This window comes from Seriola dumerili, unplaced genomic scaffold (genome assembly GCF_002260705.1).
Source record: "Seriola dumerili isolate Sdu_G_001 unplaced genomic scaffold, Sdu_1.0 BDQW01000413.1, whole genome shotgun sequence".
NCBI lineage: Eukaryota > Metazoa > Chordata > Actinopteri > Carangiformes > Carangidae > Seriola > Seriola dumerili.
Genome location: NW_019174668.1, coordinates 978023 through 1000205, shown reverse-complemented (window position 1 = coordinate 1000205; position 22183 = coordinate 978023). Strand labels below are relative to the sequence as shown.

Sequence of the window (22183 nt, the reverse complement as noted above, 5' to 3'; positions counted from 1 at the left end):
CATTGTGTAAATGCAACGCATGGTTCACCCACATATTTGACTCCACGTATTTTAGACCTCTTAATTCATTCTCAATATTAACAATAGAGACTAACACCAGACTTATCCAGGGTTCTCACACTCCTGGAAAACACATGGAAAATAAGAGATATTGTACAATACAAACTAGAATGTCTAACACACTTTCACAACAATAAGTGATGCAAAAAACAGAATCAGTCATTTAAATTTTCCTTTAACTGAACTGCAGCATCTGTTTGTAGGGAGACTTTGATTGATTTCCTGTTTGATTTGATCGGTCAGTCATTCAGTCCACTATCTCCCACTTGATTCTTGACTCTTTATGCTGTAACACAACATAGAGAAACATATTTTAACCCTCTATTGTATGGTGACGTCATGCCAGACAGCCAGTCAGTCCACTGGCTCCCACAGAGGACTTGTGAAGGCTCTGGTTGGGATCAGGTCTGAGGAGAGGGAGGTCTTCCCAAGGTCAGCTTATGATTTGCATTTTCTCCTTGACATTCAAGAAACTTTGTTTTTGTTTTGCTTATGAATTGGGTAACACTGTGGGCACCTGAGGTTATTTAGGTAGGAAGGCAGGCATAGGACCAGAATGCACCTGGGTGGACCTATGGTTTTTTACCAGAGCAAGAGAGGCATGCAGTAAACAGGATTTCTTTGTTCTTTGCGTGCTTGCTTGTTTCGACAAATAAAACATAAGTAACGCAGAAACTTGACATGGATAATGCACTTCTTTTGCCTGCATACACCACATGGCCATTGTGCGTCATTGGCCCTCTGATTCTAAGTTTGATCAGAGTTTGATTTTGTTTTTAATTGTTTTTTGACAAATGGTCACAACACAAAATAAAACCAGCACAAAATATAAACTATATAATAAAATGTGAACTTTCTGACATCCCATCATTTTTCCATGTTGCATGTGTAATGTTCATCACAGACACCGTTCATCCCCCTCCAGTCTTTCCACAGCTTGCTGTTCTATTCAACATCATGCTAAAGGGCTAGACGTAAATAACTTGTATTGCAAATATTGCACAGTGAACAAGCAATACAAATATCACTTCAGTTTAAATTAGAAAGAAGAATTGGAAATAATTGGATGTTATATTAGAAATATTTTATTTAAAAACATCTGATATACACATTTACACAGATTAGAGACAGATTAACCAGAACAGATTGTTCTAATATCGTGTTGAGTGGATGAAATATTAAACACGAATGATTCAATTCAAACCTACTATTTTACTCTGTGTGTTATGCTGATAAAAAAGCATTAATATGTTCAAATGTCATCCATGATGAGAAGGGTAATGCTTTCAGAAGTGAACAACCACATCACTAACTTCACAGAGATTTCTGCTGGACTAAAAATCAATAATAAAATGCATGAGATACCAAGCCATAGGAGGTAGGGTGGACTGAGCTTGCTGTCATTTTGTTTTTAATTTAAAAAATTCATTACAAGGACAACAAGAAAAAGTAGTGGGAAATTCATATGATGGCTTCTGATAAAAACACAGGACAACAGAGTAAAAGGATGCACATTTCATATGTGTACATGTGTAACAATCACACCTAAAATCTCCTTATTGCGCAGCAAATAATGCTCTCCGTCAAAACATGCTAAACTAAAAATAATTAAAAAAAAACACAAAAAATAACACACTTATTTACATTTAAAAATTTCATTTCATCAACCCCGCCCTTATAAAACTTGTAGCAGACATAAAATGTGCAGCAATTGGTCTTCAAGCAGACTGGGCAGCTTGAAAGTCAGACTGCTGTTTTACTGAACCAACATCTGTACTGTGCTACTTCTCATCATCCCATGCCCATGTCCATATCTTTGGCCTTGTTCGACCATTTCACAGTGATCTAAACTCCTGTCTTTTCTTTGATCCAGCCACGGAATTTGGTGACTGTTGTATAGATACCGGGTTTGTTTCTGCGAGCGCAGCCATCTCCCCAACTAACCACTCCTGCCAGGAACATACGATTTCCAGATGGACTGGACAGAGGACCACCAGAGTCCCCCTGAAACAGACAAATACACAAAGACACACACAGATACACGTTAGCATCAAGGTACTACATAGGGGCAGTCTGGGGAACATTTTCCATTTTCCACTTAGCAACCGGTCTTGGCGTCATTACCTCTTATCACCATGGTAGCACTGACAATAGCTGAGTTAAATTTATGAATAACCGGTGATCACTGATAATTGGTGAATTTGTCCATTGATAATATGTTTGCACCTGACAAGCATCGACTCCTCCGGTCAGCACTCCAGCACACAACATCCGAGACGTGATCTGCCCTCCCATCAAATCATTACACACAGAGTGGTTTATGATTCGGACCTGGGCCTTTTGGAGCACTGTTGCAGCATATCCTGAATCATGCAAAAACACAGTCATTAAACGTCCAATACCGGCAGGCCTTCATTAGAGAAAAGTGATTGTTTTCCTTTGGCAGGTCCACAAATAAGTGGTGTGTTTAATCAATCACATTTATTCACCAATTCTCAGCAATTTATGAAACAGATTACTAAATAAAAAACAAGAATTCAACACCAAAGCCGTTTATAATCTAAACCACAGGCGCATTTGAATTCACAATAAATTATGTTTATCACAAGCAATGCATACAATGTTGTCAATTTCATGATTTTCTTAATTGAGGAATTAAAATTACAACGATTCCATCCGTTTGGTAAAATCAGCATTGACTACCGCTACTTGCTACACTACTTGTATAACTGCAAAAAAAAAAAAAAAAAAAAAAAAAAAAAAAAAAATTGCCATCAAGAAACTGTATTTGATTATTTTCAGAATTAGTGGCTACGGGTAATTAATACAATGTTCATGATTTCTCAGGACTCACCTCCTTCTCGAGTAGCACCCCAGCCGGTGATCCACACAGTGTTTCCAGCTGGAAAATCATGCTGTGGGGACGGCAGGCAGATGGGCCTGATGTAGTCGGAGTACGTTACAGGACTGTCCAGCTCCATCAGGGCAATGTCATTGTCAAAGGTGTACGCGTTGTAGTTAGGGTGGGATATGACCTGCTTCAGGTTCTTCTTCACCACAGCGCTTCCAGTCTTCCGCTGGGTGTGAAGGCCGAGGTAAGCTTCCCACGTGCCGGGCTGGGAGAATCTGAGGACACATACGCAACCAGATCAAAGTTCATTCTTAAACTCTGGTAACCGTTAGCGGGTACAGCATGTAGCATAAGCATCACATTAGAAAATACAGTATGTATCGTTGTTGGGATGGAGCTAGACTCTCTGCCGGTGGTGTCCGACAGGAAGATGTTGTCTAAGTAACAGACCGTCCTGGACAACAACTCCCACCCACTCCACAGTGTGCTGGTCAAGCACAGGAGCACCTGCAGCGACAGACTAATCCAGCCAGATGCACCACAGAGCGCCACAGGAAATCATTCCTGCCTGAGGCCATGAAACTATACAACTCGTCCCTCTGAGGGTCAGATGCTCAGAACCAACAGACTGGCCTTGGACTTAATTTCACCAGACATTACCTCATAATTTATGCAATTTTAAAACTCATATCCTTACATATTTATATATATATATATACATATATAATTAATTTGATTAAGCAGAGGAATTTTCTGGCTGCCAGTGAGAACATGAAACATAAAATAAGATGTTACCTCGTCTTGCCGTCATCTTGCACGCAGTGGGCAGCAGTGACCAGCCAGCGTGGACTGATGATGGATGCTCCGCACACGTGACCGAAGTTTTTGACATGGAGGCTGACCTGCCAGGGGAACTCCCCTTCTTCTGTATCCTGACCGCCCACAATACGCGATGTCTTGAACATACTCCTCCCACAGTCTAAGAAAGAACACAATCAATCATTCACAGGGCTGGCTTGTTGCAGCTTGTTGCCGTTTGTGAAGAGGGTGGAGGTTCACACACATTGTTTTGTCATGCAAGCTTAATAATGCAGATGGAGGTAATAGCTAACTTATTTTTTGTTTTTTTGACATACCGCAGTTCTCCTCGTCGGATCCGTCGTCACAGTCCGGTGTGCCGTCACATTCTGGGTTCACTTTACTGATGCATTTATTGTTTTTACATCTGTATGTGAGATCAGTGCAGCTCACACCAGAGACTAGAGAGAGAGAAGGGGAGAACAGTCAAATCCAAGGCCATGAAAGAGACCCTGTGTGAAAGCTATTCATTTCAACATCAGTGACATTATGTGGTCACTAAGACGCGTCCTTCACACATGTGCAGACCATTTCCAATCTGTACTGCAGTTTAAAAAAAGTGTTTGAAAAAGTGTTTTTGAAGCTGCTCTCATTGATTTTTTTCTTTTACCACAACATGCGAAAAACACATCCCTGGCATACTGTCGCCCTTTAACCATGTTACGGTTGAATATGGTTAAATATTATATACTCTCTCCTTTTAGCTCCGTTTTATAAATCTGGCTCTTTAGCTGCTACTAGTAGCCTACACTTGCTGCTTTTGCTTGCTGCTACAGGAAAACAGGGTTGATGAGCGCTTTCAGACTGAAATGAAGTTGTAATTGTGTCAAACAACCAAAACTATTTTCTAAAAGATGCTAAAACGCTCATTATTCCTGTGAGTTTGGCAGTACAAGTGAGCACTTTTATATCTCACAGTCATTTGAGCCATTACTTTATATGAAATGAATTATGCATATGAAAATACTGGGTAAATGCATTTGCCATTAACAGGAGAGTGTCTTCTGATTAGCTCAACAGGTGGGTCAGTGCAGGGATCAGGTGGAATTACGATTTTTTAAAATAAAGAACAGATTCGGCGATGTATGTTTGGAGACATTTTTGACTTAAGTACAAAACTAGTCTTACCTCTCGCACAGTCGAGCTCATCGGACCCATCCCCACAGTCGTCGCTGCCGTCACAGCGATTCTTCTCAGAAACGCATTTGTTGTTCTTACATGTTATTTGTCCTGATTTACAGCCACCTTCAAAAGAAAAGAAGCATGTCTGAGAAAACTGACTGAAAGCCTCTCAATGCTTTGGTGAAGTACGTCCTCCATCGACGTCAGTAGGTCTTACCACAATTCAGCTCATCTGTGCCGTCTCCACAGTCATCTATGCCATCACATTTCCAGAACATGGGCTTACACAGTCCATTTTTACAATTGATATTGTCTGCTTTGCACTCTGGAAGTAAACACAGTTAAAAACTCCCATTATGACACAACTAACTCATTTTGGATGCTAATGATATACAAAGTAGTCAGAACTAGAATTATGCCTCCGCCAACCAGCCAAGTTACAAGACATATGGTCACAATCTCCATCCCTGAGTTGCAGCGTTGAAGAATAGCCAAAATATTATGATGTCAGTGTGAAGTTGACCTTTGACCTTTTGGATATAAAATGTCATCACTTCATTATTTTATCCTTTTGATTCAAATTGTGTCACAATTAGCACATGAATTTGTGAGTTATAGCCAAAAACGTCTTTTGAGGGGCAATGTGACCTTGAACTTTGACCTTTAACCATTCATCTTTGAGTCCAAGTGAATGTTGCCAAATCTGAAGGAATTCCCTCTAGGAGTTCCTGAGATATCACGTTCATGAGAATGGGAAGTACGTATGTAGGGAGGGATAGTCATCCTGGAGGCAAAATGCCTCTGACCCTGGCTGTCGCCGGCATGGAGGCATAAAAAAGTAGTAAAATAGTCTGAGCTCATAATACTTACTGCAGTTGAACTCATCACTCATGTCTCCACAATCATTCCAGCCATCACACCTGAGTTCTGTCTTAATGCAGCGCTGATTGCTGCACTGGAACTGCTTTGGACAAGCTGTGGAGAACAGGGTTAACGTGAGCTACACTTTCCTGATGTTAAGAAATAATAATAATGATAATATTATCCAGTAGAAACTGGGTCACTTACGGTCTTTGACGTCAATGGCCTCAAACACTGCATCAAAACCTCGGTCTACGTAGGAGGCATCGGAGAAAAACATCACGTTCATTTTGTTGTTTTTGCTGGTTTCCGTTATTGTTCCGTCGGGATGTTCTCCACACAGTCTGAGGATGAGACGCACAAGGAGTGACAAGTCTGCTCTGCTATGGAAACCTTACCTGGTTTTTGTTATGTGCAAGCATGACTCACTTCTTTCCATTGACCTCCACGTAGTCTTTACGGCAGCTTTTACTGCTTTCCTGCCCGGGCTCAGACAAGAAGAACCTTTTGAAGGTCACCTTCACTGCCTTACCAGCAGGGACCTTAATGATTGATAAAGATGAGAAAAAATTTTAAAGACATGTTGATATGTGACCATCAGTAACACAGAAGAGAAACATGTGTCAAACATATGAAATGGCTGACTAAGTGCCGACATCTCACCTGGATTGACCACTGACACGACGTTTGAGGAGGATAGTAATTTGGGAAGTTGGGAGAAGAGAAGGTTCCTTTTTCGCCTGTCAGCTGGCCACCGCATGTTGTACCTGAAAGGTGAAAGTATTTGCACAAATATTAGACATCTATAGTGTAAGCTTGTAACAAAGAGGCTCACGTGAGCTACAAGCACAAACATTAGTTCTTACCTTTACTTCCACGTTTGACTTGTGAGACTTGTGCTCTAAAACCTGGGTAGTTCTTTTTGTCATTTGTGGCCATTGTCACCAGCATGACGTTGCCCGAGGACAGAAAGGTCAGTGGTTCACTGGGTGAATAGTACCCACACATCCTGTAGAAAGAAAAAAAAAAAAAAAAAAAACAGAAAACATGAATTTTCTATATGCACTGATCCCTGATTGATGCATCGAGATGATATGGACATTTTCTCAAAAACCATACATGTGATATGTATATGTGATGTTTATGGGTCAGGTTTACTTAAACTGCATACTCATATTCAGATAGCGGTTGCCTGTGGAAAGGCTGGTTCCTTTGACATGGTCTGAGCTTAATCAAAGACTAAAAGTAAAAAACAAAAAGAGCCCAAACAACTATTGTCCTAAGAAAAAAAGTATCATGTGGCATCAGTTTGGGTTGACAACATCTTATCCTGTCATGATTTTATCATGCAAACATGAAATGTTCTTCCCGTAGAGGTTCAGATTGCTCTCTTGCTGCACCTTATTTCTCCGGTTTGGAGAGAGCGATCACATTCTTACATCTTTAGCTGAGTTGCTCCCAGATTAAGACTAAACTGTCATTTTACTATGATTCTAGCAATAAGGCTTAACCCAAGCAATGTGTGGCAACTGCATCGTCTGACCAGCAGAGGGCCTTACATACAAGATGAAATCTTATCTATGCAAATCTAAAAGCATGCACTGTATGAAAATAAGAGTGCAGGGGGCAGAGTGAGTTAAAGCTGTAACCAGATCAGGCAATGGGCAAACTCACTCTTCCATAACACGGCTCTCAATGGCCACCAGGGAGTCGTAGATTTTTACAAAATCATTCTTGCAGTCCTCTTCCAGATTCATGGTGTCAAACTCGAGCTTGATGACGTAGCTTGGGTCTGCTCTCAGCTGCCACTGGATGAAGGTGTTGGAGGGATAAGGGCTGTCGGGGAAGCCGGGGGACTGGATCTGCTCTATGTGATTGGTCTTTGCGTGTTCGGTAAACTTGAAAAATCCTGAGAGAGAACAGAAACAATGACATTTAGTTTTAGTTCACACTCAGCTTTGTTAAGTCACTGTCACGGGACTCCAGTGGACTGCTTATCTAAGACATACAGACAGATTCTGACATCACTGCAAACGATAAATCACATGACCAAATATGACATGTTTATCACATGAGTTAGAATATTACTTCCTGAAAAATCATCAGTTACATCATCCTGGGTGGAAAGATAAGATGCAAAAAAAGATCTTTTGTTATCAGCTAACTATATTTTCATAAAATGTCCTCATGTAACTAGTGACAACAGACAATAATCAGTCATGGTAACATGTTCCAAACCTCATGAACTATGTGTTTGACATTATTTTTTACTCTTTGCGGTTTTCTATGTATATGGATCAGTTGTCAAAGACACCTCAAGTAAAATAAATGATAAAGGCAGGTTGAACACTCACTGCTGAATGATGTTGAAAACAGGCGGGCATCGAGTGCTGTGAGATGATAAAGAACAAAGAACACAGACATAATTAAGATGAGGAGTCCACAACCAAACACACCTTGTCAACTGACTCTACAACAAACCACAAGCAAACCAACGTGATGGACACGACCTAAATCACAAACAACAGCGGTTCTGCTTCGACTCTACCTGAGGACACCACATCCGCGAGGACCAGGGAGTTGCCAGGTCTGTGCAGGGTGCGCTGCTCTTTGTCCACCAGCCTGTCCATTGAAGACATGGCGGTGTCTACAGACGCCTCTTGGCCTGCTGGGACTCTGAACTCAGACAGGTAGTAGGCAATGACGCTGCCTTCACTAGGAGCAATGAGACAAGGAAGAAAACAGTATTTAGGCAAAGCAAACTGTGAAGAACACGTCACTATGTTAAAAAGGGTAAGACTGACGCATGTGATCAGGATTTATTATTAGATTTATTAGATTTAGAGGTGGTGTTGCCTGGTCTGATTTCAGTAACACATGATTTTTTATTAATTATGTCTTTGTGTTTGATCTTATCTTTCTATACCCTGGCTCTCTTATATTACCGACTGATATAAGTTGAACTATACACTGAGGGGAAAGTGAATGCCATCCAGTTTTGGACACGGAAATCAAAACAAACACTGGCGCATACATGCACGATCATCTGTGTGTGTTTTGAGGGGTGGTGCCACTAGCGCTGTTTGGATCCACACCAAAAACAGTCACTTGTTCTACTTAACCTGTGGCCTAGTTATTTCAGCTCACTTTGTGTTGGAGATCTGCTGCTAACCAACACACAAGCAGTCAAACAGGAATGGAAAAATGACTCTCTCGGTGGAGGTAATATAAAGGAGTAAATCAAAGCTATTTATAAATGGCTTACTGATTTACCTGAAAGCTTGAACTGTAGAACCAACATAGTATTTGGCCAGCTGTGGACTCTTGGAATAGATGGCTTTAAGCTGAGAGAGACAGGAACATAACCACAACAGAGCATGAATGAAAAATAACTGTTTGTCTCAAAGCTTAAAAAAAAAACAGCAACTTCTGACACAGAGATAACATGAGTTTAATTTCTGAGGACGTGGCGGTGGAGTGGAGGCCTGAGCAGCAGTCTACTTACCTGTGAGGTCACCTGCTTCGCCAGCGCTTTGAACTCGGTGCTGTTGGAGTTCTCATAGGCGTCTTCAAACACCTGGTTGGTGATCCGCATGGAGCCGCTGTACATCCTCTTGACCCGCACATCTTTACGGACTGCAGGATCACACAGAAAATTTACTCACCCCCCTCTGTAGTGCTGTAGGCTTTTGATTGGTTTTTGTTTGTCACTAAAATGTCTCCTGTGTTGCGATGTTTTCAGTCCCTCTGTTTCAGCTGTACCTTCAATCTCTCATTCTGGGTTTCAATCATTTGCATGTGCAAATAAACAAACAGCATAAAAGGTGCACTGAGCTCTAACTTGACTATGAACATTACATGGTTGCGTGCTCATGTGTTTTTGGTTTTTATCAGCGGAGGCTTAAAGAAGAAGACAGCAACATTAATTTATGGGTTCTTTCTTTTGATCTTTATCTTTTAGTGACACTAATAGAAGTTAGTAACTGGTCCTGTCTGTTTATGTTTGTTTGTTGACAAGATATTTTTGGATCTTGTGAAGAGATTTCAATGAAATGCAGAGAAATAGTAGACCAGGTGCCACCAACAAACAAGTCTTTAATGTGGATCCAGGGATTTGTGAAACATTTCTTTAACAATGTGCAAAAAAAGCCTTTTTGAACTGCTTCCTCTTCCTCTCTATTTGGAAAGAGCCTTGAGATAACTTATGTTGTGAATAAAAATTGAATTGACTTGATTTGACTCTGGACCATCCTGAATGAAAACATTATGGCAATCCCGAACTCTTCTTTCACTTAAGAGTATTTTGATACAGATCTGATACCAAATGCTGATAAAAAACAAAACAAAACAACAAATTTAGAAGATTATGGATTGGTGGAGATGTGTCATGACAAAATTGGGTTGCTTGCCAGTTAGCATGCGTTAACACTGTATATACTGTAAATGATTGATGTAAATTCTTGTTACTTTGCACTTGTGACAATTTTCCACCTTTGTTAGGTCAGATTCCCTGTTCTCAGTCGGTTGTCATGGCTGTTGAAAAGGTTCCTTCGGGCAATAATAACAGCCATAACAATAGTTTTGCTCTGCTTTGTTATTTGTCTCATGTTGGGCTCGTAGTGTATATCAAAATGTTGAAACCCACATTCTTTGGCTGACATTAGATACATTTACACGGATGGATGAATGGATTCAAGGGAGGGCTACTTACAGTGGAAATGCCAGACGAGCAGTCCGGTCATAAGAGCAATAACGGCAGCAAAGATCACCACACCGATCACAGCCCCAACTCTTCCTGGACCCTTGCTCTTCTCAAGCTTTTTGTTATCCGACGCTGGCAGGAACTGGACAGAGGTGTCCCAGTCTTTGTCCTGGAAGACCGACAGAGGAGGGTCAAAACATAGAACTAGAGGGGTCAAAAATCAATTCCCACCATTTCACAGGAGGATGAAGACATTTGTTCCACTTCGTAGACATAAAACTGCAAATGCTTCTCACCAAGGATATCCCTTTACTGACACTTGACAGGATGGAAATACTGGGGCCATCTATACCTGAGCAGATAATCAACTGAACATAAGTGACAGCAGCAGACAGCAAGTAGGTACTTGTGTATTTTAGGAATGTCCCACCCTGTGGTGACCCAAAGAAGTAGTTTCTTAACCAGAGGAACTGTGCAAGCACCAATTTATAAGTAGCTTTTTCTAGGGAATGAAATGAGAACAAATCTGGGCATTAAAAAGCAGAAGACAGTTTAGTTTCAGTGTCTGGTACTATTAATGAAATAGAAGGGAACTTCAGGCATGAGTCACAGCTCTGTTGTTACCTTTAAGAAGTGAGACAGAGGGGGGGAGGGAGTAAAAAGGTTTCACCATGTAAAATCCTGTCAAACCTGCTGGGAGCAAACTACTCACATATCTGAAGTGGAGCACAGGTTTCTGAGAGCTCGCTGCACTGTTGTATAAAATTAAAAGCTCCGGGAAAACAGGACTACTTCAGGGATTATCAAAAGATAATCTTTAAAGCTCTGAGATGTTTCAAGGAGTAAAAACAAAAATCAATTCTATGACCTTGATTTTATGCCTGTTAACTTTAAAATTACAAGGTGATTACTGGAAGATTATCCACAGTACAACATTATGACTCCATTAACTGTTTTTATAAACCAAGGGCGATGCTTCCTTTCCACCTGTTTAAACCTGATACCCACAACAAACGACAACAATGACTCACACAGCACCTGTCAGGGCTCTGCCACAACTAAAGCATTAAAATGTATCACGGTAACTGGTAATTTTGAAAGAGCAGGCTTCACATGTGTCGAATTAAAATTCTCATTTTAAATAATCATTGCAAAACACATCCCCTACAAATGTCCTATGTGCAGCTCCGACTCGTTAATTAAACTAATATTACATGTCTCATGAATTCGCTGCCTGAGGTGCTTCTTAAAAGTTACAAGGTACAAATTAAGTAGAGTTACATTCTAAATTTAGAAACAGAGAAAACTTGTCATAATACAACATCTCCTTATAAAATGAGATGACGTATTCTTGGATATGAATCATTTACAGAATAACCAGAACTGTCAAAACTGTTACAACTTTTCAAGTGAATAAAAACTAACTCTTAATGAAATTTCTTAGTGTCCATGTTTCAACCAATGGCACTTCCTTAAAACATTTCCATCTATCTTATTATTCTTTTGGACTACAGAGATGTGAATCTTAATCTACATCATTTAATCCCACTTTGTTTTAAAATTGTCCCGAATTATTCCCCTGCCTCACTGTCACACTTGGCACAGCAACCTCGCTCCTATTTCTCATCTTGTATCTTGTATCCCTGTGCACTGTGAATGTATGGAGTTATCTTGAATGGATGTTAGTCAACAGAACAGAAGGTCTCTGGTGAACAAACAAGTCACAACAGGGCGGAGGAACCTGGAGGAATTCAAGCCGCAGCTCAGTAATGGTTACATGCTTTCTGAGGAACTTCACCCAGCGATGTTACCCTAATGTTTTCATGTCAAGCATCCTCCAGAGACACACTTTAAAATCACCGTCTCAAAAAAGCTTTATGCACAGTTTTGAGCTTGAAGGGTTTGACAGTGTGATTTGCTGCTGTATTCTGCAGGTGGGAAGATGCCGCCACACATTCTTTCATTCTGACTTCTTGGAAATGGAAGTGCTTGTTGTCGTTAGGATCTCTTTGTTCGCAGGACATCTCAAAGGAGAGCTGATGCAAAGTTATACCACAGGCCAAAGAACATGGGACTCAAGATTTTAAGAGTTTTCTTTGATTTCCTCATGAACTACTGCTCTTACTTGAATGAAAAAATAAAATAAAAATCTGACACATGAATCCTATGACTGCTTGTTGCAATGTGCACCACTGCGCTCCACCCCCCCCCCCCCCCAAGAAATGAGAGATTGTGCTGCCTCAAGAATCAAGAGGTGACACCTTTGCCTTTTTTTTCTCTATGCGAACAACACATTTTAAAGCTTGCCTAAAGAGTATCACACTAAACTGCAGACACGGCCTCTAATCTGTACAAAACCAGAAGCTTGGCAAAGAAAGGGAGGCAGTTTATTCCCCGCCTAAGTGCTGGATTGCTTTTTCACTCTGTAACATGTTTGTCTTTAGGCAAAACAGTTTGCTGGTGATAAGAGTGTTTGAACCTGCCCAACTGTTTGGTTACATTCTACATCCTATCCTGAAGTGTTATATGTATGTATGTATGTATGTATGTGTGTGTGTGTGTGTGTGTGTGTGTGTGTGTGTGTGTGTGTGTGTGTGTGTGTGTGTGTGTGTGTGTGTGTGTGTGTAATGACAACACAAGGGATCTATTTACTTGATGTCTGACTGGTTTGCTGTGGGCAGGTTCTTTTACCTATGACCCAAACTTCTTTAGTTAAGTTTGTCTCTGCAGCAGTTTTGGTTCACAGATATGCACCTATCAGTGTCCGTGTTATTCAGGTTAACACCCACACACAAACATAAAAACACAATCGTCTAAATTAACATTTAACAGGTTAGAAAAAGTCTCTTACCGACTTTGGGGTGTATCTCAGTCCACTGTCCATGTAGTCCATCAAGGGTCAACACCTGGACTAAACTGTTAAAATTAAAACCTAAACGACCTCAAACGCCTGACCTTCTTCTCCCCTCCTTTCCTTTCTTTGACCTCTTGTAGTTTTGATGTTTCCCACGGGCTGTTTTCCGAGGTGAACCTGCAGGCCTAGCCGCCAAGAGCTGATCCCTGTGTTTGTGAACGAATTCCACCTGCGACCAAAAAAAAATCTATAGTCCTACAAGAAACAGGTAACAATCAAGAAAACTGTTCTCTGGAGTTATTACTGGATTTAAAGAAGGTCCCTCTTCGGTCGAGGAGTTCACGAATGAATATGTCGCCTGTCTGTGCGACCACACCGGAGGGAACTAGTGACTAAACAGCAGGGGGAAAAAAAACCCTCTTTCCGGGTGCTTCAGGTTTCTGCGGGCGTGTCTCCACCCCGTATACACCTGTAGCGACTTCCTGTTTACCTGCCACAGGTAAGAACAACACCTTTTTTTTTTTTTTTTATGTCTATCAATGGAAAACGATTCAGTGAAGTCCCAATGTAAATGAAAAGCTAAATTAATTGGATTTTATTACCGACAGTGCGAGAGGTTTACAGTTTGTTGTGATGTTTTCAAGGAGCCACGGACCAAATTTAAATCTGGACCGACTACATTTCAGCCTGGACACAGTTTCAGAGTGTTGTAATTGAACAAAAAACAATAAATAAATAAATAATAAAAACTGTTTTTATGTCGTCAAATATTGATATAGTAAATGTTTCGTCCAGCCTATTTTTAGTATCAGTCATGTGATCCGGGCTTAGTTGAGCAATGTAATAATGATGACTCACTTCTGCTGAATCACCTCCCTTTTTCTTTTAACATACACGATGAGCCGTGGGTTTCTGTTTGACAAAACAGGAAATTACCCGTCTGTGGCAATAAAATGAATCAATATTTCCAATTTGGCAGTAAATTCAGAGACTGTATTAATCCGCTCAACACAGGCGGACTGATACAACTCTTGGACCTGCACAAACATCCCATCCAACATCCCTAAACATGATGAAGAAAAACAAAAACACCCTAACCATCATTTTTAATCCTGTATCCTTAAACTGATATATTTAGACAATTAATTGAATAGAGATTTAACAGAAAAAATAATTAACCGTTCTGACAATTGGTTAAAAATATATTTTATAAAAAATTACAGAAATTCACAAGTTGTAGCTTCTAATATGTGAATATTTATTGGTTGTCTTAGTCCTTTATGAAACTATATCTCAGGATGTTTTGGTATTTTTTACTTTTTTTCTGAGATTTTATGTACTAAACTATTATTTGCTTATTAGAAAGAAAAATTGACATACTCATTAATAATGAAAGCTGTAAAATAATGGTCCTTTAAACACTTGAATATTAATGCCAATTTAATTGTGAGAGCAAAGGACTGGCCCATTTAAACATAAACATCTACCTATCTATCTATCTATGAAAAGACGACACATCCATATGGAAGTTGTGAGTTTATTGATGTGTATCCCCCCTGTAACCATGAATCTGTTTCCATTGGTGTCAAACATTTTTTTTTTTTTAAAAATCACTAATATGCATATATTATATTAGTTCCCAGTCCCCTCCCACAATCAAGCAGGCAGTTACAAGATTGAAGCCATTTGGGTGCATAGTGAGACAGTCACATACAGAGATACTGTCACAGGAAGAGAAAAAATAGAAAACAAGAGAACAAACTTAAAAATATATATCATATCATTTCATATAAGAACAATGCACACCACAGGTAATCCTCCGGAAAAAAGCCATGATTGCAACATCAACTATACAGGCATACAAAGACAATACTAAGAGAGAGGGAGAGAGAGAGAGAGAGAGAGAGAGAGAGAGAGAGAGAGAGAGAGAGAGAAAGAGAGAAGAGGACTCAAGGATTCAGTTTACTTGTTTGTGTCATTCTCAACCTGTAAATATACACAAGTTAGCTTTTTTCAGAAACCAGCTCTCCAAGCCTTGTCTTTCTGTGTGTCTCTGTCTGCCTGCACAGCCCTCCAGCTCCTGGTTGTCTTCAAGTGGCTTTCATCCAGGGCCGGCCCAAGCCTTTCTGGTTACCCAAATCCCAAAACCTGGATTGCAAAAATTCTTTCTACTCCCACAAATCCCAAAATTAGCTTTAGTACCACCCCAAATTATTTGTTGCAATCCTCAAATTTGGTGTAGTCAGGTTTAGAAAAATTGTTGTGATCCCATTTATTAGCTGTAGCACCCCTAAATCTAACAAACTGTGTACATTTTCACTTCATTTGGGGACCCTCTGGTTCCCGATGGACACTAAGCAGCTGCTTATTGGGTTTGTGCCTCTGGGCCGGCCCTGTTTTGATCTGTCAGACTGTTGTACGCTTTATGACCAGCAAAGCTAACAGTTCCTCCAATAATGTGTGTACATCATCCCCAAATTTGTTTTCAACACTAACTTTTCTGGCTATTGGTTTTTGCGTCAGATAATTTGTACAAAAAATAACAAACACCCCCCCCCCTCCCAAAACAAAAACAAAAAAAACAACAACAAACAAACAAACAAAAAAAAAACCCTTATTTGTCAGTTTGTGGCATGTCATCGCCCACCGTCACAATGTATGTGACACCGCACTGAAATAAAAGCCACAAGGGAACCTGTCAGATACATAGTATGGAAAAAAAGCTTCCAAAATACATTCAACTATGTAACACATGTCAATAGGCATTACTCAATCTATCGATTTATACTGTTTCCCTATTAATGAAAGGTTGTTTTTGTGTGTGTAGGAGGGGATATGTTATCACATTCACTTAGTAAGGTTTCAGAGGAGGTTCTGTATGATGTGTTTGAGCTGGGGGCCTGTGCACACCCTCACCTTCCCCGACTCTTTCTAACAGTGTGCCTGCAAACGCAACTCATAACCACCAAGCTAAGAACCCTAAACAAACTCATGACCTCTTCCCCGGGAAAATAAGGTGGAATAAAAACATCTACTCTTATATATATTTAAACTGTATATGTATATTTTGTCTGTTATCATAACAAAGAACAGAAAGTAAATAATTCATGATTTCATTTTTTTCTCATTTGTTGTTTCACTATACATTTTAATTGGTACAAAGAACCTTCATATACAAGCAATCTATTGAGAGGAAAAAGAACAAAATAAAACACCAATTCATTTTGAGAAAACCATCAGAAACTGCTTGGATGACACTTGGCATGATGGGAAACTGACGTGTAGTGTCTGGTATGTGCCGGTTTGATGATGGCTACTCAAAAATGTTTAAAGTTTGCTTGATTTGCCTTTCACTTTCAAAAATAAAGAAAATGTCTGAAGAAATGTTGTACATCTTGATCTGAGATAGCTGTATTGATAATTACAGAGAAATCTGCAGAATCACATTTTCTGTAATGCAAAAATGGCAGATACATCACCTTTTCAAAAGAAACATGATCAAAAAGAGCTCTATAGTACAATAGTAGCAGTAGTAGAAGTAGTAGCATTATTTAAGGATTGTTTTGAACAAACCAGTAAATGGAGTTTGGATGTATGCAAATAATTGTAACAATAGCATCATGTGTTATTGGTCAGTAGTATGTTCCCCCTAGGTTGCCGTCCTCCACTGCACCCCCTGTAGGCTCTGGTTAGATCTGCATCTGCTCCAGGTATTTGTAGGTGGGGTTTTCATAGCCGTGGTTCTGCATCTTGCTGAGGTGACGTTCCTCTGGTGTCAGCATGGGGTCAACCTGTGGGACAGACAGATGGCATTCATAATGGCTGACCTCAACAAGGGCAACTCTTCTCAAGAAGGCACAGCATGCTGTGTGTGTGTAACATGCAAATGCTGCAGGGACAAAAATCTAATTTTCCCCTGCATTTACCCATGCTCCATTTACATAAAACATGATAATTTAATGTAAATCTAACACTTGGAATAAGATGGATAACAGTTCACCGAGAGTATACACCCTCTGCCCAAATCTCCACACTGTGCTGCAAAATAACGAGTGGCTTACCTCCACAATGCCATGACTGATGGTGCCGTATTGCCTCTTCCTCAAAAGCACCAGACTGATCACAATCACAGTTGCTATGGCCACCGCAATCACCAGCAAGCCAATCAGTGCACTGCTGCCGAAGCTGAAGTCCTCTCCCAGGGGCCGGTAGGACTCCTAACAGGTAGGATGAGAGAGAGGAAGACAGGGAGAGTAACAGTTAGGAGACGATACACAGCTGACTGCTAAAGCAATAAAACAGAGACACGATGAAGCTGACTAACTGTAATAATGAAGAATTTGTATACTGCTCTTGTGTTTGCTGATACTTCTCTAACATGCACACAAGCCAAATTGAGAGCGAGCCTCACATTAATGTAAATAACTGAGCTTCTGTCCGCACATGAATACATGATCTGAAATTGGATCTGCTATTCTGTCAATGGGATTTTCCAACACAGCTATCTGTGAAGTTTTTTGGAAAGTTGTAGAACTTTCCCTGATCAATATAGGTCTTGCTGGAATCTGGGTTTTTTTTTTTTTTTTAAACTTCTACAGCAGAGGTGATGAGTAAATTGTTATCATGATCAATAATCATTATGCAGATTAGATTTGCAGCACCCAGGTTTGCACATTCAATTATTTCCCATTACAATAAAAGACACTCATTTATTTTCCTGGAAAAAGAAGGGTAGCCACTCATTTATGGTAACTGAAACTGGGTTCTTCTGTCCTGCAGATAAACTGTAATTTGATTTGAACTTTTTTCTAAGCAGGGATAATGAAAAATATCACTTTTACAGATTAACCTTCCTTGAAGTCAATTTTAAAAGGGGGAATAAATTAACGGAAGGAGATTTTACTCTTAGTTCTAATGTTATAAAAACCACAGTGAAGCAGGGACAGCATCGCTTTTTGGCAGAGCATCTGTAAGAAATGGTTGACTTGTGAATCGTGTGTACACATGCATGAAATGTGTCTTTGTGAAAGATTGTGTTATATCTTGGCCAATACGGTTTACACACACAACCACGGTCATCTACGCTCATCTTCACAATGTAATCTGGCACATATGACACAAACTAATCATATGTAAGACATGTAGCCACTGGGGGATTGTTTTTTTTGTTTTTGTTTGTTTTTTACTGCTCATTCTCACACATAAACTGAGCACCACTCAGTTTGTGTGGATTCACATTCATCATATGAACTGAGATTTTCAATGTGTACATTCAGATACATTCACATAACAAACATGCGCACATGCAGAAATAACCAAAACATATTAGCCTGAACAAAAATCTTTAAAAAAAAAAAAAAAGAGAGGGGGATAGGGGAATGTTCAAATGCTGAATTTTTCATTTTTAATTTCTTTTTTTTTTTCATTTGCAGTTATCAGCTACAGAACCGGTTCTTTGCACACTCCCACACTCCCTCCTTCTTTCATCTTCTCCCCACTACTGATAACTACAGTTCCCCAGAGAGCCCTGTGGAGGGCGCCGCTATACTCACCAGCTCATCATCATGCATAACGCTGACTCTCTCTGCACTGTAAACCACTTCTTTAACATCCAGAGACTCATCAATCACCTGTCAACACAGACAGGGGAGCCCAGGTTACACTCACCACAATGTGTGTGTGTGTGTGTGTGTGTGTGTGTGTGTGTGTGTGTGTGTGTGTGTGTGTATGAGATAGATAGATAGAGAAAGAGAGGGATAGGCAGGTGGAGAGCGAGAGGGTGTGAATGTGCAGCGAAGTAAACTGTAAGGATTATCTGTGTTTGGGTGATGATACACTCGGAGCTGTCTTGTACAGACTGGAAGGAGAGAGGGAGGGGGTTTGCAGGCATCAACAACAGACTCTCTTATAGGCACACAGTTAACATGTCTTCCTAAACAGGCTGTCAGCCACTCATTACTGAGTGCTCTAATCTGAAGAAGAAGAAGAAGCGCTGTGAGTGGAAGTGGGTGTGTTCAAGAGGCAGAAACAAAATCTGCTGTTTGTAGAGACAGAGCAGTCCAGAGTCTGTTTCTCACAAAAAAAATAATCACGACAGACAATTTTAGGCGTCATCACAATTTGTTATTTTTAACCTCCGATTGCTCCGTCTTAGAAAAACTAGCATTTCCAAAAAAATAAAAAAAATTAATAGACATGCATGCATTCAAAAACTTGCATAACTCATATTCACAGACACACACACACACACACATACACGCACGCACGCACGCACACACACACACACACACACGCACACGCACACACACACACATTTTTTTTTTTTTAAAACCCTCTTTGCTTTGCTGGTGTTGGATTAGCATGCGAAACACAGCACACACTCGGCAGCCAAGCATCGTTTGAAAATCCGTGAGGAAGAATGGTGTGTCTGGCAAAGAAAAGTAGCATGCGATGACTGCAGAACAAAGTGCGGGGTTGATCTGAATGAAGGTCGGTTGGCAGAGGCCAAAGAGAGACACGCAAATAGCCCAGTGTGAGATAGCTGTAACTATGACAACATAATTACTGGAATAATATGAGTCATTAAAAGCTGAACTTAAGAGAGCTATGTGAAAGCGCTGCTGTATGTACTCATTAATTTCAATCATCGACACAACTGCCTCGGCCTGAGGTTGTGGTAATGAAATTGAACTGTCAGGGCAGTTGTCTGCAGTAGAATACAGGATTTACCGCTGGGAATACAATTTCATATCTTACACAATTTCTCCTGTGCTTTTGCTTTAACACTGCTGCTCTCAGTTCACATGTTGAGCATGTTAGTAAGTTGAAAAATGCTCAGAGGCACAAACAGAACGACAAACTGACAACGAAGCTCTTACCACATTGTCGCTGATCTTGGGTTTGCTGTTGATGATTCTCTCCTCGGCGCCTATCAGACCGTCCAAACCAGACATGGCGGAGCCTGCAGGAGGCAAAGGAGCACGGTAAATATCAGCAGGGCAGCACAAAACAACCAACAAACAAACAAACAGGGATGGTGGTATTGATGGTGGACAGCTGCACACAGATATCCAGCTCTTTCCCTGACACCCTCAGTCTCCTTAGTGCACTGGTGACAACAAAGCCCTTTCTTCCATTCACAGCACAGTGTGAGCAGTGTGAAGCCAACACGACACTGACCTTACATCTTCCACAAAGGCCCTCTCAAAGTGCTGTTTTGCATATAACTGAGATTTCTCTGTGAACATCCAGTCACGTGTGTTGACTCATTTAATTAATCCCTTTTTTAAACAAGTGTGAGTCATCCTGACATTTTGTATCACTCACATATCTCCATTTCATGGTCAAAATTCTGCATTGGTGCAGCTCCTCATCTACAAATCCCTCCACAGTCCCTTGAGATTTTAAACAGATGATCTTTTTTTTTTTTTTTTTTTTTTTAAAACCCTGTGGGCTTCAGTAAGTGGCTGAGCCCAAAACTGGGCCAGAGTGTCAAATATGCATGTTAGACTGATGGTTTTGAAATAGGCATTGGATCTATTAATACTCACACACCAGATACGCCATGAATAAATCAGGAGCAGAGAGGAGAAAGAGCGAGTGAGGCAGTGAGGGCACGGTCCTGAACAATGTACAGCAGAGTCTGGTGTCGGCTTATTGTCTGCTGGTGCTGCTGCTGCTGCTGCTGCTGCTAGTCAGCCAGGGCCAAACGCTTGAGATTAGTACAATTGCTTTAGGATTAAGCGAGGAACAATGATGTGTTTACAAGCCTCACTTAGCAGAAGTGACGTTAGAAGCTCTGGCAGGTTATCAGATGGTACTGCAGGGTACACATAATGTTGCAACCAGCCACAACGGGAGTGACCTCGATGGGAACAATGTGACCTCTCATCTGCATGGCTTCGAAAAAGTGCTGAAACAAGTAATCTATTAATTGACGAGTCAATCGCCAGAAAATGAATTGAAAAGTCATTCATCAAGCAAGTGTGTCAAATATTTGCTGGGTCACAACGTTGGAAATGATTTTTTCTCTCTATTCTCTGTACCCATAAATTGATTTTTTTGGGGGGGTTGGGGGACATGGCAAAATCTGGAAAATCTTGATGGGCATTTTTCACTTTTCCTTGATATTAGGTTAATGGAGAAAATAATGGACAGATAAATCTATGATGAACTAATCCTTAGCTGCATTTTAGGTTGGACTGATAAAATGCAAAATCAACAACAAACACAGAGGGACAAAGTTCCATGGCAAAAACAGCAGGAAAGGTTACACATTCATTTTCAAAAAAGTCAATATATAATCTAGCTTCAACAAAAGGTGCCTGTCTCTATTCACTGAGTAAGATCACAAGGTCGAGCCCAGATCAGACAAAACAGGTGACGTAACCACATCCCTGTGTCAGGTCTTGTAGGACAAATTGGGCCAATTTAAATTGGGCTGTGGGTCAGCAGCGGAAGCACTGAGCCTCAGACAGGGCCAGTAAATCACACAGGTCCTATCAGGAAGAGGGCGACTGATGAGGGGAATGAGCGTGTGGGTGGGGGAATAATTAAACAAGGCGTTTTGTCAAATGTACTGAGGACGGGATGACAGCGAGCACACGGCTGAAGAGTCTCTCTGAGAGGGGAGAGCTGGCTGTGACCTATCTCTACCAGACTTAGAAGCCACTGACTTTGCTATCCAGCAAGAGGTGATAATCCCAGTATGATGAAAAGCATGAGAACAACTGAGATCCAACCACGCTGTCCATGTGAGTCATCAAAAGAAAAAAGTAGAAAATGAACCACCAGATGGCTTCTAATAAAACAGAAATGGTGGGAGAGAGAGGATCCCAAATTGCACCAAAGGGAAAGGAAAAAGGAGAACAGTGGA

General features: G+C 40.6%; 2 protein-coding genes across 4 annotated transcripts in view; both read right to left on the bottom strand.

Moving 5' to 3' along the window:
* Nucleotides 1-1165: 1165 nt before the first annotated feature.
* st14 (suppression of tumorigenicity 14) lies at nt 1166-13691 on the bottom strand. The gene is made up of 19 exons (XM_022761513.1): nt 13306-13691; nt 10464-10623; nt 9258-9388; nt 9026-9096; nt 8301-8467; nt 8107-8142; nt 7427-7661; nt 6619-6761; nt 6416-6519; nt 6182-6294; nt 5960-6096; nt 5762-5866; nt 5109-5216; nt 4898-5014; nt 4048-4170; nt 3707-3890; nt 2915-3186; nt 2287-2423; nt 1166-2064 (listed from the first exon to the last, which is right to left on the bottom strand). Exons 1-19 carry the CDS (start codon nt 13345-13347, stop codon nt 1906-1908), a joined length of 2544 nt encoding a protein of 847 aa, XP_022617234.1. The 5' UTR covers nt 13348-13691; the 3' UTR covers nt 1166-1905.
* Nucleotides 13692-15890: 2199 nt separating this feature from the next.
* Nucleotides 15891-22183, bottom strand: part of aplp2 (amyloid beta precursor like protein 2) — a 53420-nt gene continuing 47127 nt past the window's right edge. Inside the window, exons 15-18 of one of the 3 annotated variants that reach the window (XM_022761491.1) lie at nt 20187-20269; nt 18861-18938; nt 17370-17525; nt 15894-17099 (exon numbers count right to left, since the gene is read on the bottom strand). In XM_022761491.1, the coding sequence (XP_022617212.1) occupies nt 16998-17099; nt 17370-17525; nt 18861-18938; nt 20187-20269 (419 nt within the window). In that variant the 3' untranslated portion in view covers nt 15894-16997. Of the gene's footprint in view, nt 17100-17369; nt 17526-18860; nt 18939-20186; nt 20270-22183 lie in introns of all 3 variants that reach the window. The other 2 variants (XM_022761492.1, XM_022761493.1) reach the window with 2 other exon arrangements.